Source organism: Pristis pectinata, chromosome 37 (assembly GCF_009764475.1).
Source record: "Pristis pectinata isolate sPriPec2 chromosome 37, sPriPec2.1.pri, whole genome shotgun sequence".
NCBI lineage: Eukaryota > Metazoa > Chordata > Chondrichthyes > Rhinopristiformes > Pristidae > Pristis > Pristis pectinata.
Window position 1 is genome coordinate 7,109,725 of NC_067440.1, and position 18,921 is coordinate 7,128,645.

The 18,921-nt window shown below is 47.2% G+C and overlaps 1 protein-coding gene across 1 annotated transcript; it reads right to left on the bottom strand.

The window, feature by feature from the left end:
- Positions 1 to 1,454: 1,454 nt before the first annotated feature.
- On the bottom strand, positions 1,455 to 18,759 carry LOC127586675 (eukaryotic translation initiation factor 5A-1-like). The gene is made up of 6 exons (XM_052044797.1): positions 18,647 to 18,759; positions 8,752 to 8,946; positions 7,778 to 7,882; positions 4,232 to 4,363; positions 2,964 to 3,036; positions 1,455 to 2,121 (listed from the first exon to the last, which is right to left on the bottom strand). Exons 1-5 carry the CDS (start codon positions 18,647 to 18,649, stop codon positions 2,974 to 2,976), a joined length of 498 nt encoding a protein of 165 aa, XP_051900757.1. The 5' UTR covers positions 18,650 to 18,759; the 3' UTR covers positions 1,455 to 2,121; positions 2,964 to 2,973.
- Positions 18,760 to 18,921: the final 162 nt, after the last annotated feature.

Below are 18,921 nucleotides of genomic sequence, written 5' to 3' on the forward strand. Positions count from 1 at the left end.
GTCATTTCAACCAGCATGTTCTGCTGGCTCACAGAGAAATCCTCTCCCTGTAACCCACTCTCCCCACATTCTATAACTGGACCACAGAAGGGGACAGTTTACAGGTCCATTAACCTGCACAGCTCCGCGACACAAGAGGAAACCCACACTGCTATAGTGAGAACACCAACCCCACATGAACAAGATTGAACCCACCTCTCTGGAGCATTGCTACAGCAGCACTACCACCTGCTGTTTTGAAAAGACATTCAGCAAATTGATTGTTAATAGGACCAAGCAAATAGGGAGCTGGGGTGGACATGCACCAGATTTTAAACCAACGAGGATGTAAATTGTGGCACCTCTGGAGACCATCTTTTGTATTATGTGCAATAAAAAAAACAAGTTACTTTTTGTAAGTTAACTTTATTTAAACTGGTTTGCATGTTATTCAGAGTAAGGTTAGATCCTCTGCATCCCCCTTTACTGCTGGAGTCAGGCATTGCGAGTAATAAGGTGAAAGGTTACAAGCGGCGGCCGACTGTGGCCACCGAGTCCAGGTTTCTGGGTAGCCACAGTGTAGTGGAAGCTAGCCACACAGGCACCTGAAAAAGCTTCGCAGTCATCTTCACAAACCTCTGACACACGTAAAACCACACAAACCTCAAAAAATTCCAGGGCACAAAACAACTGGTGCTTTTTTTTTTCCTTTAACGCAGTAGAATCAAGCTGTGTTTACGCATGTACAGAACTAAAGTTTCTGAAATTTAAAATTCTTGAAACCATTAAAATGGGGATTGTCACCAGGGGAAAAAGAAAGCGGTGCCATTTGTTTAGAGGCAACATGATTTAAGACAATTGCAACACCATGTCAGGTGGCTCTATTTTCCTTGACTTTGATTAAACATCTTACAACAAATAATATATCACACAATCCATTGTACCAACCCCTCTTCTCCAAGTGGTTGCGAAGGGGCAGGGGGTGTGGTGGATGCGGCTAAGGCAATGACTCTGCCTGTGGACCTGGGGCAGGGCAGAACGGAGGGAGCACCGCGTTCTCATCTATAGAACCACGCAGGCAACTCAGAGGAGCAGCCCCACGGTGGTCTGAGAGCAATTCAAGCCGTTTGCAAACAGAAAATAAGAGCAGTGAAAGAGATTTGGGAGGGGTGGTCCCAGGAAGAAGCCCACTTCCCCTCAAAACTCTTGTGCGGCACTCAAGTCTCAGCATCAGGCAAGGGAGAGCAAAATGAAAGACTAATTGCCCCTTTGAAGTGGTACAATCAATACCTCTCAAGTGCATCTTACACGTGCCTGGACACAGTGGCATTGCCCTTTTAAGAAATTACTGTTAAATCAAAATTCTTCCTCCCTGCAGCTTATTAATATAGACTTCCCCCAAACACTCTGCCTCACTATCTCCGACCGCTTCAAACAGGTTAATGCAGACAAACATTGACTGTGCAGGAGTGACGCACTTTAAATGGACTTTATTTCAACTGCACTTGCTGTCTGCAGTTCAGATCCAATAACCTTACAGGGCTCGAGAAAGAATCAAAGATAGGTCTTCTATTCAAAAAGTGGCAGAATAAACAAAAAAAAGACATCGTCCCACACGCCTCCCCTCACAGAAACAGCACAACCACCACACAAAGCAGCCAGACACTCTTGTGCGGCCAGAGAGAATAGTTCAACCTGCACAGAGTAAAAGGATGATGACAGAGCCCGTGATAGGAAGCCAGTAAGGCCTTCCTCCGTTCTTCAGGTGTGGTGGGGAATGGTTACCATGTCATGGGGAGGAGGAAGAGGGAGAGCATCACTGACGCTGTCGCCTTGTCCGGAGAGGGGAAGACACCCACTGACCTTGCCGAGCCTCCATGAAGCAGCGAATATTCAGTCCAGGGTCCAAAACAAAATGTTTGACTGGTTGGAGATTTGAGAGTGGGGTGGGGGTGTGGTGGGGTGGGGTTTGCTGAAGGGATGGTGGCGACCCAGGGGTTCCGAAATAAAGTTAGTGTTCGCTTGCATTTTTTTTGTGTTTTTTTTTCCTTTTTAAATTATACTTTTGTTGCATTCTTGATGAAATAAAAGGTTTTCCAATCCCATAGCTCAGGCCTGGGTGGCTTCACCAGAAGCTGTATCCTGCAGAAAAGGAGGAAAAGTGATGAGGGTGTGCATTTCCATAGCACCTTTCACATCCCATTAAAAAAAAAGACATTTTAAAGATATCTTTATTGCCGAGCTGCTGTTGTAAAGCGGGAATAGGGACTGTCAAGTCATTTGATAATGACTCCAGGGTCTACTTTAGATCGGAAGGTGAAATATTGAGCAGGATAATACTTGTGTGCTTCTTAAGCAATGACTGCAGGACCTTGTGCATCCACACAGCACAACAGGGACCCAAGTTTAGCATCTTAAATACCTTTATTGGAGTGTTTCTTGCTCAGTGCTTATGCAAATTCTATTAAGTAATAAAATCAGCAGGTGGAGTCACTGCCTCACAGCACCAGAGACCCAGGTTCGACCCCAACCTCTGGCAGTGTGTGGAGTTTGCATCTTCTCCCTGTGACCACATGGGTTCTCCTCCCCCACGGGTGCTCCCTCCCACATCCCAACAACGGGCGGGGGGGGGGGGGGGGGGGGGTTAATTGGCTGCTGCAAGTTATCCTGAGGGTGTGGGTCAGTGATAGAATCGAGATCACTGGTTGGTCATTTAATGCAGGAACAGGTCATACAAGTGACTACATGAGAGGCATAAAGTGCCTTCCAGGAGCTCCAAATTGCTTATTACAGCCCTGGCTTCTGCAGAAAACAGATATGCGAACAGCAAGTCACATTAAGGTAATAATCATCATCCGGCCACAACACCAGGGTTAAATTCACCTCTTTCTGGGAATATCTGGTGGCTACATGGCTTTTTGAGAGGGAGGCATCTCCACTATTTCCAAACACTATCTGGCAACGACCATCCCCCAGGTACCAACCTATGTGCAGTTACTTGCTCATCATCTTGACACCAATAGCACATTCTTCATTCATGGCGCTGATGACAGTGATCTGGGGAATAGACAGTGGTGTTTAGCACAAAATAAGGCAGCATTTGACAATTCAGGCTGCTCGAGAGACCAACAGACTAAACAGCATGGAGCAGCCCCATATACTTCAGGTCTTCTGTATCTGGCATTTGAACAGGACCCAGACAACCACCTTGAAACATTGTGGAGTGCAGGCAATGTGGGGATTTTTAGGTTTGGGGCAAAAGGGGATGAAGAGGGGGGAGGTGGAGAGGCAAATGATGTCAGCTGACAAGTATAGCTGCACCCATGTAATGAAGCCACCATCATACACACTGCACTCCTATGCAACGGCTTAAAGCTTATTTGTAGCCTCATCTGAGCAGCAGTCAGTGCTCAGTCCCAACCTCTGGTGCTGTCTGTGTGGAGCTGACGTGCTCTTCGTGTGACTGTGGCTTTCCTAAGTACGTGGTTGACAGGTTTAACAGCCCTATTCAGTCATTGAGTGCATCAGTAAACCCAAAGCATCGAGCAGAGTAGGTGGCTGCCATTTGGCCCATCCAGTTGATGCTGGCCTCAAGTGCCAATCGGCCCCAGTTTCTTCAGTCATACAAGCTCAACTCAATTGCTGCTCAAGAACCAGTCTCCTCCCCACAGTGACCCCATTGAAGAGCCAGCAACACCGCAGCTACCAAGGTCACCCATCCCACATACAGCGAGGACATGCCGTTGCGAGACGAGAGACTGCAGACACTGGAGGAACTCAACGGGTCGGGCAGCATCTGTGGAGGGAAGTGGACCGTCGACGATTCGGGTCGAGACCCTTCATCTGGACAGAGAGTAGAGGGGAGATAGCCAGTATAGAGTGAGGGGGAAGGGGTAGAACAAGAGCTGGCAAGTGGATCCAAGTGAGGAGGGGGAGAGTGAAAATAGTGACTGGGAGGTGACGGGTGGAGGCAATAAAGGACTGCAAGCTGGTGGAATCTGATAGGAGAGGAAGGTGGGAGTCAAGTAAGGAAGGGGAGACAGTGGGGGAGCAGTATGCTGGTTGCTTGAAAGGCCACATTGAACAGGAAGTGAAGTGCCACACCCAAAGTAGTTTCTTGCATTTGACCATCACCTGCAGCCAATCCAATCCACCACCCAATGACACCAAGCTACAAAATGGAGCTTGGTGTTAGCACCAAGCCATCAGCCAAAAAAAAAAACAAACTACAGACAGACAAGCTGATACTCACCAGTGTCTCGTCCCCTTGGTTGTAACGTTGCTCAATCTCCTTTCCTAGGTCATTATCAGGAAGTTTCAAATCCTCACGCAGCTCCCCGCTGTCACTCAGGAGAGAAAGGTAGCCATCTTGAATCTCGACCAGCTAAAGTAAAGAGAGACTGCGTGTGAAACCTCTCCACCCAGAAACAAGAGCTCAGATTGACTCTCCCCCCCCCACAATAACAATTTGGTCCTCTTACCCAAGGATGTGGTAGCAGTGCAGGCAACCCAATGAAGAGTGAACAGGCTAATCCCCAGGGCAAGTGGGCTGCCCCATCGAGAGGGGCTGGGTTTGTATTCTTCGGAGTTACAAAAAGCACAATCTTATTGAGACATACAAGAACGCGATGGGGCATGGCAGGGTCGATGTTGAGATGTTTTCATGAGTGGGGGAGCCTCAGACAATGGGGGACGGTTTCAAGGGGTGATCTACAAACCAAGGTATGTAGAAATTTCTTTGAGGGCACCAACTCTCTGGAATTCCATGGCAGATAGTTGTAGAGGCTAGATCATTAGATTTAAAGTCAAGGTAAATGCATCTGAAAGAACGGAGACTTGAGAACTATGGGGAACTGGCCCAACAGGAGGAATTGAGGTCTGAAGTCGACCACCCCAAAAGGCAGGACAGGCTAGAGGAGCTTACTCTTATTGTGTTCATGTTCAATTGATGTTGTGAAGCGATGAGTTACAGGCAGAGGGGGCCGCCTGGGTTAGGGCAAGTAACGTCAATATGCTCAAGAACAAACAACTGCAGAACATTTCCCATTAAAAGCAGAGCAGCTCCTCCTACAATGCTAAAAAGAAGATGCCTGCAGAAAATGTGAATGAAATCAAGCTGCCATTAGCTGCAGTGTTGTTACTCATTGAAAGAAAGGTTTCCCCCATCTTCTCTTGCTACTGAAAACCAGTTTACTTCCCACTTTGAACAAGAGGGTTTCCAGCTTGAAGCATTAACTGTTTCTCCCTCCACAGATGCTGCCTGATCCGAGTGTTTCCAACATTTTTTAAATTGCTAGTTTGATTACCAAGCTTGACTGACGAGATAATTATTCTTAGAAACATAGAAAACCTACAGCACAATTCAGGCCCTTCAGCCCACAAAGCTGTGCCGAACATGTCCCCACCTTAGAAATTACTAGGCTTACCCATAGCCCTCTATTTTTCTAAGCTCCATGTACCTATCCAAAAGTCTCTTAAACGACTCTATCGTATCCGCCTCCACCACCGTTACCAGCAGCCCATTCCACGCACTAACCACTCTGAGTAAAAAAACTTACCCCTGACATCTCCTCTATATCTACTCCCCAGCACCTTAAACCTGTGACCTCTTGTGGCAACCATTTCAGCCCTGGTGAAAAGGCCTCTGACCATCCATATGATCAATGCCTCTCATCACCTTATACACCTCTATCAGGTCCCCCCCTCTCATCCTCCATCGCTCCAAGGAGAAAAGGCCGAGTTCCCTCAACCTGTTTTTATAAGGCATGCTCCCCAATCCTGGTCCTGGCAGCATCCTTGTAAATCTCCTCTGCACCCTTTCTATGGTTTCCAAATCCTTCCTATAGTGAGGTGACCAGAACTGAGCACAGTACTCCAAGTGGGGTCTGACCAGGATCCTGTAATAGCTGCAACACTACCTCTCGGCTCCTAAATTCAATTCCACGATTGTTGAAGGACAACACACCGTACGCCTTCTTAACCACAGAGTCAACCTGTGCAGCTGCTTTGAGCATCCTATGGACTCAGATCCCAAAATCCCTCTGATCCTCCACACTGCCAAGAGTCTTACCATTAATACTATACTCTGCCATCATATTTGACCTACCAAATTCTTCCCACTCAAAGTTTTGATGGTCTTTGCACATAGATTAAAATCCCATGCCTGCTGAAAACCGTCTTTCCATCTATGGCATAGGGGACCAGATGTGCAGATATACAAGGCCCAGGTTAGATCACACGTGGAGCACTGTGAACACATCAGGGCACTACACCAGAATGGATGCATGGACCTTGGCTGGAATCAAAGCAGAGATTTGGACTCAAGGCTTATAATGAACTCAAGCAAAAGCCCCTGGGAGGCTTGTGGCGAGTGTAGTTGGCAAGTTGCAGCTGGGTATTTTAACTTTGCTGCTTTAATTCTTGAGGTAGAGACACCAGATTGTAGTAGGTCATGTTCCGAGTTGAGTAAATTCCAAGCATAATTGGGTAGGGTAGATGGCATGATAGCAAGGAGAGTCTTAGCTTACGTAATAATTACCAGCTGGTGAAATTGGGCAGAGTAATGGCAAATGGAATTTAATCCCACTAACTGGGATGTGATTTGGAAACTAAGCATAGGACACGCACAAATGTAGGGGCCAAGGAGTACTGAGGAGTACAAGTTCAAAGACCTCTGAAGGTGGCAGTGCAGGCAAGGTGAAGTTGTACAGGATCCTAACCTTCTGTCAGGGTGCAGAATTCAAGTGCAGGGAGGTTACAGTACAACTCGACCAAAGGCTGGAGTCTGGAGTCACCAGACTACAAGAAGGACACAAGGACCAATTAATTCTCGTCCCAGCAGTCTTGCAGGCAGTGGGGTGTGGTGGATACAATGGATGGTGAGAAAATTTCCCCCTCCCCCATTAATGGGAATGCCTAAAGGGTACAAGCAGGAGGGTTAAAGATCAGAATTCTCCCCACCACCTCCTACCCAGTGTGGTTGCAATCTGCAACTCAACATTTAAGCATCTGGATGAGCACTTGAATCACCAAGAAGATTCAAATGGAAGGGGGATGGTCAGTGTGGACATAGGCTGAAGGGCTCCATATCCATGCCAAGACTGTGACTCTGGACATTAAGATGCAATTCTATTGAGGAACAAAGGAACCAGGAGAAACATCACTGTGTTTGGATCACAGATATAGGTCAAGGAAGCAGAGTCAATGAGAGCCAGCCCATTGGGAATGAAGATGGAAAACACTTCAAGTGTTGTTCTGAAGTCCTGCATGTGGCCATTGATGCCAAGGCATCCTGTTAATGTATGACCCAAGATTGTTACCTGTTAAGGGATGAGGGCAAACATGGTACAACAAAACCGACAACCCAGCATCCTTGGAAGTTAGTGACAGACTGGATTTTCCAGGCTATTGGGCTGGTGCTCGTATCACCCACACTTCTAATTATTAAAGATGCCTACGCAGCAGGATAACAACATTTCCAGCAAACCCAGTGAGTTTGAAGGTAGAGCAGGAAACAGGACCCCTGTGAATCAGAGATGCCAAACCATCAGGAATTTCCATTTCCAAATGACTGGATGGCAGATTCAGAGTTTTACTCTGCACAAAGTCAGCCCGGAACTGAAGGGGTGGGTGGGGAAGGGGTAAAAAGGCAGAAAGGTGGAGAATGTCATGGGGGGGGAGGGGGGGGGTTGGTGGAGGAGGTGGTGGTGGCAGGGGGAGTGACAACACTGCAGTCAAACTTAAGTCTAGCCATAGTTCTTAGCACAATCTCCAGAACTCTGGCTCTCAATGACCTTACCTGATAGTCACATCTTCTGATGTTGGGCACGTCCATATTATGGGTGGAAGGACAGATATCCTCGTACTTTTTTGAGGTGAATATATCAATGCCCACCAAGTGAACCTAGGAGCAACAGAACAGGCAAGGTAAGAACGGGCAAGCACGTGATGAGATTTACGTGGGCAATGTGTGGTCATAAATTCAACGCATCTTGTTTTCCAATACATTGTGGTTTTTTTTGTTTTAGACACTAGCTGGAATCTAGTGGGAAAAAACATGGAACAAAGTAGCAAGAGAAACAAAGGACTGTAGATGCTGGAATCTAGATGAAAAACACGACGATGCTGGAGGAACTCAGCAGGCCAGGCAGCATCCGTGGAGAAAAGCCTGCAGTCAGTCCTGAAAAAGGGTCCTGACCTGAAATGTTGACTGCCTGCTCTTTTTCACGGATGCTGCCTGGCCTGCTGAGTTCCTCCAGCAGCATCGTGTTTTTCATTGAACAACGCAGCAAAACTTGTTGGGAATATGGGGAGATAAAGTTATGGGAAAAATTAGTGGGGATTATTTTGACTGCGCTGTCTCACAGCAGCACATTTCCTTCATGTCCATGAAGTCAGGCTTTCAGCCACTTAAGACTTAAGGACCAAAATAAAAAGTATCAGGAAAAGTCCCAGAGTTTAGGATCTCAACAGCTCAAGTTATGATCACCTAAGGAGATAGTGGGGGCTGGGGTGACTAGGGCAATGGAAATCAAATGCTTGAGCCAGACTTGAAAGAACAGATGTCAAGGGTCGCAGAACTGGAGATGGAAGCCAGGGAGCCTCACCACACCCAAGGATACACAGGGTTTCACAAAGAACGTGCTGTCATACTGGGAGCCATTATAGGTCAGCGGGGATTGAAGGGCCGGCATGGGATTGTGACTGTGTATTGGTTAAGATGGTCACGGGGGAAGACAACTTCACCCCAGCAGGCAGCTTCCTCATCCTTACCTTGGCGTGGCCATGCTTGCCTGTCTTGGAGGTCGACATGTCCACGATCTTGCACGGGCGCCCCTTCAGCACGACGAAGCCATTTTTGCGCAGAGCGGAGCACTGCATAGGGAAGGTGGTGGAAGCCCCGGAGTGAGCGGTTGTGAAATCTATATCAGCAGGGTCTGCCATCTTTGAGTTTCCGGTCGTACGATGCTGCAGAGAGAGACAAGACCGGTGAGCCCTTGGTGCCCATCAACCTACAACCCGGCTAAGCTGCTCCCCTGATGGAATCTGCACTGCATTCCCAACAGACACACGCCAATGAAACTTTGTCAAAAACTTTACACTGACGTCAGTACCTGGGAAAACATTAGAATGTATTAACAAATCGGTAACAGAGCACTTAAAAGCCCACGTCAGATATGACTTCTCTCTCATAATTCCAGGCCCACTCTAACCCCATCTCATTATTTGAGAGAGAATGGAAATAGTCAAGGGCAAACTGGGACTAGAGAGCATATAGAATTTCAGAAGGATTTCCAAGTTGCAACACAGATTATTAAACAAAATCAAAGCATGTGTATTTAGGGTAACATGCTGGTAGAGATTAAGAAATGGTTCTGAAAGAAAACAGTAGGAATAAACAGGCCAGTACACTGACTAGTGGGGAACCAATTGCTGGTAGCAAGATGCTAGCTGTTCACAATTCAAATCAGTGATTTATGCCAGACCACAGCTGGAATACCATGTCAACGTGTGCTCTCCTTGCCACAGGAAAGAGTGAATGCAGTGGTTCACCAAAACAGTTTGTCTGGACATTAACTTGCCTGGACACCAAAGAATGAGAGATGATCACATTGAAACGTGCAAAAATTAAGGGGCTTAACAGTAAACGCGCAGATCATGTCTTCCTAGTCTGGGCATCCAGAAGCAAGGAGTTTCTCCCAAAGGGGTCAGCTATTCAGGATGGGCAGGAAATTTCTTCATTTGGGAGGGAGTGAAGCTGGCTGCAGAGGCTCAGTATATTCAAGATGGATCAATGCAGTTAGTGCAGGAAAGTGACATTATGGTTAACAGATCAGCCGTGATCTTATTGAATGGTGCAGCAGGCACGAGGGGCCAAATGGCCTCATTTCTCCTGGTGATCAAGTTTAATATATCCAAGTTTGCTGTGATGCAAAGCTGTGTAACTGTGAGAGGTGCGAGTAAATGAGCAGTAGCGCACCTTGGCAGAAAAACAATGGAAAATACAATATTTTAAAAATGACAAGAGGTCGTCAACCAGAGGTACCAGGGTGTCCTTGTACATGAACCACATAACACTCAGGTACAGCAATTGATTAGTAAGACAAACAGTATTACAAGAGCACTTAAGCACGAGAGTAAACACATCCTATAATCATAGAGCTTTGCACTTGGAACTGTACAGGTCTGGTCTCCCTACCCACATAAAAATACACTTGCAATTGAGGGAATGTAACAAAAGCCCACCTGGCAATTTTGCCAGGGTGGGCAGGGGGAAGAAATAATCCGAGATATTTAGGAAACTGGAACCCTACTCCGATAGTTAGAGCAATAAGCTACCCTGATGGGGCTTGACAGGATAGATGCCGGTTTGACCAGTACCCTGGATGGGGTGTCCAGGGGTCATGGTCTTAAGGCCTAGCCATTCTCAACAGACAATTTCATTTGGATGATGCTCCAAGATGGCTGCAGGCACGCAAGCTACGTACGCTGAAGACCAACAAGTTTTTGGGTATTATGGAACGATCAAGGGAGACTGGAAAGTGACGCAGAGGTAAAAATACAGCAGAGCAAAGCAGCTACTGTTTCTATTTGTGTTTTGAAATAAAAGCTTAAATTGGACTGTTTAATGGTAGGATTGTGCCAGAGTTCACATGACATCATCCACCAACTAGTTACTCAGAAGCAATATTCTACTCTACTCTGGCAACTTGGAATCCCAAACATTCTGGGTGGGACATCAAAGCTGTACATCAGGGACCCCTAGTACCCAACCCAGGCCAAGAGTACACTACACATTTGGAAGTATCACTGGCTCCTAAATGGACTGGTCATTCTCTCAGCGCTGTCTGTAGGGCCTGCATGGACCCTTCATTCTGATTTAAATACCAAATTGCATCATGAACAAACCACGCAAACCAAACTGGGTCCAAAGAACAAGCAGGAGGAGTAGGTGCCCTTCAGTGTGCTCCACCATTCAGACTGTGGCTGATAAAATTGTTGGCATCAATTCTTTTCCTATCTGGTGCTTGCAACTCAACCCAGCATCTGCTGCTGTCTAAGATAGAGAATTATTACATGGCACTTTCTATACTCCTGCCCCAGGAAGAAACATTTTTATAGCATTTTTACCATGTCCTCCACATTTCTCATTAAAATTTCCAAACAACCAGACATCCAAGGTCTCTCCTCTGCATTGTTTGAAAACAAAAATCCTAAAGAGTCTAATACAACAGTCCGCCACATTAGCCTCACTAAAATATTTGTATTTGTTGGATCACACAGGTCAGTCCATATACTCCAAACCTCCCCTTCGCCACTATTTCATTTTTATGTAATATACTTTTGCCTCCCCCAAAATATATTGTAGACACTTGAGGTGGAGGGATCTCACCAATGTTCCCCCAAGTTCCTCTCCGGATTAATTATCAACGCATCCTGCTAGAAACAAAAGTGCTGTATCATCTTGACCTCCCCAGGAACGATAAAGAGTCCAGTCAAACCCCTTCAATGATCTATTCAAATTTTTCTAGAGAAAGGGTTCAGCTTCTTCAGTCCACCCCGAAGGGTATAACCTCTGAACAGTCGTTATACTCTCCCCAACGTCACCAAACATGTTATACAAATGCGCTGCAGGAACTCAGCGGGTCAGGCAGCATCTACGGAGGGAACTGGACAGTCGATGTTTCAGATCGAGGACCTTCATCTGAATTGGAAAAGGGGAGATAGCCAGTATAAAAAGGTGGAGGGGAGGGGTGAAGTAAAAGCTGGCAGGTGATAGGTGGATCCAGGTTTGTGGGGGTGGGGGGGGGGGGGGGGGGGAGGAGGAAGGAAGAGTGGGAATGATGTCAGAAGCTAGGAGGTGATAGGTGAAGTTTCTTGTATTTCCATGCCTTATACAGTTTAATTTCCCACCTGCAAGTAGAACCATTACAAGTAACAGAGCAATAAGGGCAAGAACCAGTATTCAGAATTGTCCCCACAGGGCAGCAGCAGGATTTCAGTCAAGTGCCGAAATCCACATGACATTTTGCATCACTACATCTATTGAACTGATCACTGAAAGACAAACGGGTTTGGTTTCACTTGCAGTTCTCTCAGTCTCAAATCATTTTACCAAACTTTAAGGCACATCTGTGTCAATGTATGAAATCCAGAAGGACACCCGGGAGGACTTTCCTGCTCTTCAAATGCTATTCATCCCAAAGGTGCTTCAGTTTAACTTCTCACCCAGAACAGTGCATTGCTTTCTCAAAACTGGTAATGAAGTATTAGTCTGGATGTTACTTCATGTGTGGCTCAAACCTGCAATGTGCCAACTTGGGCATGATTTCTCACTCTGCTACAGCCAACAGCATTTAAATCCAAAGTAGTTGTCTACATCTGAGGGTGGGGGGAAATGTCAGGAGACAGTGACCATAACCATGTTTCAAGGTAGTTATGAAAAAGGATATGAAATTAAAACCCTGAACAGCAAGAGGAAATGGGGGTGGGAAGGAGAGAAGACCAATTTGAATGCCAATCTGTCAAAAGTAGAGTGGGAGCAGTTCCTTTAGGCAAGCCTGCATTAGAAGATGCAGGTTCAGGGCCAATATGGTCCCATAAGGTGAACAGTGCAGACAGCAGGTCCCAGGAAGCCTGGATGTCAAAGGCTGGATTAAAAAAACAGCACAGGGCAAGTATAGAGAACTAGAAACCAAGGGGAGGCCCTTTGGCCATACAGAAAGTGCAGAGGGGTACTTAAAATTAGGAGGGGAAAATATCACTGGTGGACAAGATTAAGAAAAATCCCAAAGTATTGAGAGTATGGCAAGGGTGAGAGGTCTAGAGCACATGACCATTAAAATGGAGGTACGAGACTTCTAAGAAAATTTAAGGAAAATCCCAAAACATTTTATGCATACATTAAGGGCAAAAGGGTAATATGGGAAAGAGCAAGAGACCAATTATGGACCAAAGCAGCAGCCAAGACACAAGAAAGATCATAAATTAACACTTCTCTTTTAAGGTTGGGGGGGGGGGGGGGGGGTTGGTGCAGTGGGGTTTGAAAATCTAGAATATATTCTTGAAAAGGTTCTTAGATGTCTAAGCATGTCTTTGCTGGCCACAGGTGAGGTGCCAGATGACTGAAGGACACAAATGTGGCACCCTTATTCAAGGGTAGCAGCGAGGAACTGGGTAATTATAGGCCTGTGAATTTAATATAGGGAAGGATTTGAGGAACAGGATACCCCACGGTTGGAAAAGCCAGTTCATTCATGGGTACCCCTCCACCGAGGACATCTTACAAAGAGACAATGTCGCAGGAAGGCGACATGCATCATCGGGGACCCCCCCACCATCCGGGCCGTGCCCTCTTCTCGACACCGCCATCAGGCAGGAGCCATAGGAGCCTGAAGACCCACACCTCAAGGTTCAACAACAGCTTCTTCCCCACTGCCGTCAGGTTCTTGAACCCACCTGAAAAATTCCTAATTAAAACTCAGACTATATTTCCCTCAACTTGCACTAATATTATGTTCATTTTCATACTTTGTTGTGCAAATTATGTATAATTTATGTTACTTTCAGTCTGTAATTTGTCTGTCATGTGTAATGTACTGTACTGCTGCAACAAAAAGGTAATTTCATTAGGATAGATAAGTCACCGGGGCCAGACAGGATATATCCAAGGTTATTACGAGAAGGGAAGAGATTGCTGCGCCTTTGGCAATGATCTTTGCATCCTCACTGGTCACAGGAGTAGTACCAGATGATTGGAGGGTGGCAAATGTTGTTCCTTTAAGAAAGGGAGTAGGGATAACCCTGGGAATTACAGACCAGTGAGTCTTACTTCAGTGGTGGGCAAATTACTGGAGAAGATTCTTAGAGACAGGATTTATGGGCATTTAGAGAAGCATAGGCTGATTAGGGACAGTCAGCATGGCTTTGAGAGGGGCAGGTCATGCCTCACGAGCCTGATTGAATTCTTTCAGGATGTGACAAAGCAGCGGATATGGTTTACGTGGATTTTAGTAAGACGTTTGATAAGGTTCCTCATGGAAGGCTTATTCAGAAAGTCAGGAGGCATGGGATCCAGGGACTTGGCTGTGTGATTTCAGAATTGGCTCACCCATAGAAGACAGTGGTAGATGGAGCGTATCCTGCCTGGAGGTTGGTGACCAGTGGTGTTCTGCACTAATCTGTTCTGGGACCCCTGCTCTTTGTAATTTTTATAAAATGATTTGGATGAGGATGTGGAAGGGTAGGTTAGTAAGTTTGCTGATGATACAAAAGTTGGTGGTATTGTGGATAGTGTAGAAGGTTGCTGTAGATTACAACAGGATATTGATAGAATGCAGAGCTGGGCTGAGAAGTGGCAGATGGAGTTCAACCCGGATAAGTGTGAAGTGATACACTTTGGGAGATCGAATTTGAAGGCAGAATACAAGGTTAATGACAGGACTCTTAGCAGTGTGGAGGAACAGAGGGATCTTGGGATCCACGTCTACAGATCCCTCAAGGTTGCTACGCAGGTCGATAGGGTTGTTAAGAAGGCATATGGAGTGTTGACCTTCATTAGTCGGGATATTGAGTTCAAGAGCCACGAGGTAACATTGCAGCTCTATAGAACTCTGGTCAGACCACACTAGGAGTATTGTGTTCAGTTCTGGTCGCCTCATTATAGGAAGGATGTGGAAGCTTTAGAAAAGGTGCAGAGGAGATTTACCAGGATGTTACCTGGATTGGAGAGCATGTCTTATGAGGATAGGTTGAGCGAGCTAGGGCTTTTCTCTTTGGAGAGGAGAAGGATGAGAGGTGACTTGATAGAGGTGTACAAGAGGCATAGATCGAGTGGACAGTCAGAGACTTTTTTCCCCAGGGCAACAGTGGCTAACATGAGGGGACATAATTTAAGGTGATTTGGAGGAAGATACAAGGGGAATGTCAGGGTCAAGTGTTTTTTTTTGACACAGTGATGGGTGCATGGAACGCACTGCCAGCAGAGGTCGTGGGGTAGATACATTAGGGATATTTAAGAGACTCGGACACATGAATGATAGAGAAATGGGGGACTATGTGGGAGGGAAGGGTTAGATAGATCTTAGAGCAGGATAAAATGTCGGCACAACATTGTGGGCCGAATGGCCTGTTCTGTAATGTTCTACGGCATTTATACCCTGGGTATGTATGTCCATGACAATAAATTTGATTAATCAAAGATGCTCGGCATAGTTTTGTCTCCGTCTGCCCATCAACTGAGTCATACCGTCTTCAACCCAATATGTCCATCTACACAAATCCCATTTACCAGCAATTGGTCCTTAGCTTTCTATACCTCGGTGATTCAAGTGCTCATCACGATACTTAAATGTTCCGAGAGCCTCTGCCTCCACTGACCCCTCAAGCACTGTGTTCCAAATGTTGACCATCCTCTGGGCGATAGTCAATTCTTCCGATTCCCTCTAGACCTCATCCTTTACTATGGGCCCATGCCCTCCAGTTTCAGATACCAATTTATGCGAGTTTGCTTTTTGAACAGGTAACAGTGTATTGATGAGAGCAGTATGGCTGATGTAGTCTACATGGACTTCATTAAGTCCTTTGACATGGCTCCAGATGTGAGGCTGGCCCTAAAAGTTAAAGCCCAGAGGATCCAGGGCAAGTTGGCAAATTGGATCCAAAATTGGCTTGGTAATAGGGGGCAGAGGGTGATCGGAAGTCTGACCAGTGGAATACCACTAGAAACGGTGCTGGGATCCTTACTGTTGTATACATTAATAATTTGGATAGGAATGTAGGGAGTACGATTAGTCAGTTTGCAGATGACTGATAGCAAGGAAGATCCTCTTAAGATGCCGGATAATATTGATTAGTTGGTAAAATGGGCAGAAGACAGCAGATGGAATTTAATCCTGACAAGTGCAAGGCGAGAGCTAACAAGGCCAGGACATAATGTACACCACGAACTCAATTGATCCCTCGGAGTGACAGCACACAGATAAGGTGGTGAAGGCAGCTAAGGGATACTTGCCTTCATCAGCCAGGAATACAATAAGAGGTTATGGTACAACTTTATAAAACATTAGATAGGCCACAGCTAAAGTATCATGTACAATTCTGGTCAGTACTCTATAGAAAGGACAAGATTGCACTTGGGAGGGTTTCACCAGGACATTGCCCGGGATGGAACGCACTCGTTTTCCTTGGAGTAGAGAAGGGGGAACCAATAAAGGGAGGAGGCAGGTACTCAACATTTTAGTATCTAGACAAGCATTTGAATTGTTAAGGCCGAGAAGGCTATGGACCGATTGCTGGTAAATGGACTTAATGTCAATAGATACTTGATGGTTAGCACAGACATGGTGGACTGAAGGGCCTGTTGTTGCATCAGGACAAATGTCATGTCAGAAACCCAGAAGGCAAACAACACAACTACACACAGCTAAATTCCATGCATCTAATCATTTTTGATTATCAAAAATGTAGACCATCTTAAACTCCCAATGTTAACCGGTGCCTTCTGGGAGGGGGAAATCCCCTCACCCAGCATGGCCAAGTGCTCGACTCGATGCTCTCTGAAGTGGGCCAGTGAGTCACTGCAACAGGGCAGCTCAGGTCGATGAGCACATGCAGCCGAGCCATTATTAACCACATCCCCAAGCGTTTCTACTCCCTTTGCTGAGGGGAAATGCATCTTATGCAACACGGCCAGTGGAATAGGTTACAGTCCCAGTCGCTGCAGCATCCTTGCTACTTCATTAACAATTCTGCTTACGATCGGATTTGAACCGTACCACAGGAACTCCCTTTTTAACCGCTGTACAAGAATAAATGTACCAATCACCCAGTCTACCTGACACATACAGAACATGCATGAAGCATTCAGACCACATGGCACATTCTTCATTTACATCTGCCTGTTCAAAATCTATAGATTTCACTGAAGGACTTCTAAACACCACAAATATTGTAGGCATCACTACCTCATCTAAATATATCAGCAGCTGCTGCTGCTTCACTGCACCAAAACCCTCGCCCGAAGACATTTATCTTCTCCCCCGGAGCACAGGACATGTCCCCATCCTCCGCCACAGGATTCAACTCTTTCCCTAAGCACCCACAAAGAGATTCAGCCATTACCTTCCATTTACTCCCCCCAACACCTACTCTATCCCCAGCTCACAAACTTCACCCACTCAAAATTCCATCTCTCCCACCAATGGGTTAAATTTAACCCACTCGAATCCTTTCCTGCACCCGTTCAGACATTACATTCCCACACTCCACTATTGTTTTCCCCATTTTAAAATCCCTCCCATTCATTCCCCTTTTCCCCATTACCATTCACTAACTTCCCAAAGTTAAAATACCCCAAACCATCACCTTACATCTTAACCTTAAAGCCCACTATTAAAATTCACTCCCAAAATTTCCAGTCTTTCACCCAGATCAAATTCCCTCTGCCCAGATACAACGTTTTAACTTCAGATCAAATCACCTTGCACCCCACAAATTAAATTCCTCCCCCTACTCATCTTTGCCCCTCCATATTAAACCCATTCTATACCCAGTTTAAGATCACTCCTCACCCAAGAGTTAAACTCAGGACACACCCTTGCTCCACCAACCCACCTCACATCAAATTCTCATCCCTGCCCACACAATTAAGCCCACCCCCCCCCCACACAACCCTCAAATCATCCCTCCCCACAAAATTAAAACCCCCCACACCTCCCCTTCAAATCACCCTTCCCACATCATTAAAAACCCCACACCTCCCCCTCAAATCATCCCTCACCAGGATTTAAACCCCCAACACACCTCCTCCCCTCAAAAGAAAACACTACCCCTCCCAGCACTAACCCCCCCCACACACACCCCTACCTCAAAAAAATCACTCCATCCCACAATTAAACCCCCCCCCAAATACTACCTCCCCCTCAAAATTCCCCTTCCCCAGGATTAAATTCTCCTTCTCCTCTCTCCCAGAGCCACCTCTTAAAACAAGCCCCCCCACCCCAATAAAAATTCCTTCCCCCTCCCATCCTGACCCTCACCCCCAATGTAAAATCCCAGCAAACTCACTACAACCCTCACACCAAGGAGAATAAAATATTTAACTCCTGTTAACCCCCCTTCAGAGGAATTAAAATTGTCATTGCACCCCCCTCAAAAAAATAACCCACCGTCCCATATGAATACCCCCCTCCTCCACTCCCCCCCTCCCTCCCCTCCTTCACTCCCCCCTCCCTCCCCTCCTTCACTCCCCCCTCCCCTCCCCTCCTTCACTCCCCCCTCCTTCACTCCCCCTCCCAATCACCCCCCTCCCTCACTCCCCTCCCCCCTTCACTCACCCCCCTCCCTCACTCCCCTCCCCCCTTCACTCACCCCCCTCCCTCACTCCCCTCCCCCCTTCACATCCAACCTCAGGCAGAAATTAATTTTATTCCCACTTCCCCCCCCAAAAAAACCCCGTCCCCCTCACCGCCCAATGGCGGCCGCGGCCTGCCCCGTCCCGTCCCACTCCGTCCCCACAGCCGGGCGGCCCCGCCACAGGCCGGGCAGGCGGCGAGAGATGCCGGGGTCCGCCGTCGCCGGGGACGGTGGGGCTCCCATCCCCGTCCCGTCCTCAGGCTTCCCTCGCCACCCCGCCGGCCGGTCGCCCAGCCACATGGACGCCACTCACCATCCCCGGATCCGAGCAGAAAGCGACCTGCGCACAAGCCCCGTCCCTCTTGGATGGGAGGGGGGGGGAGGGAGGCGGCAAGAGCGCCTGCGCGGTGGCCGGCACTCCCCCTCCGCGCCTGCGCCAGGCCCGGGCCCGGCTCCCTTCCCGCCACACTGCGCATGCGCCCCCACGCCAAGCCCGGGCCCGGCTCCCTTCCCTCCCCTCCGCGCACGTGCATCTGCGCCAAGCCCGGGCCCGGCTCCCTTCCCTCCCCGCCGCGCATGCGCACCCGC

Coding starts and splice junctions, on each gene's coding strand:
- LOC127586675 (XM_052044797.1), bottom strand. Junction 4,364..7,777: donor TCAGAAGATGTGACTATCAG/GTAAGGTCATTG, acceptor TCTTTACTTTAG/CTGGTCGAGATTCAAGATGG. Junction 3,037..4,231: donor ACCAAGGGGACGAGACACTG/GTGAGTATCAGC, acceptor TCTATTCCCCAG/ATCACTGTCATCAGCGCCAT.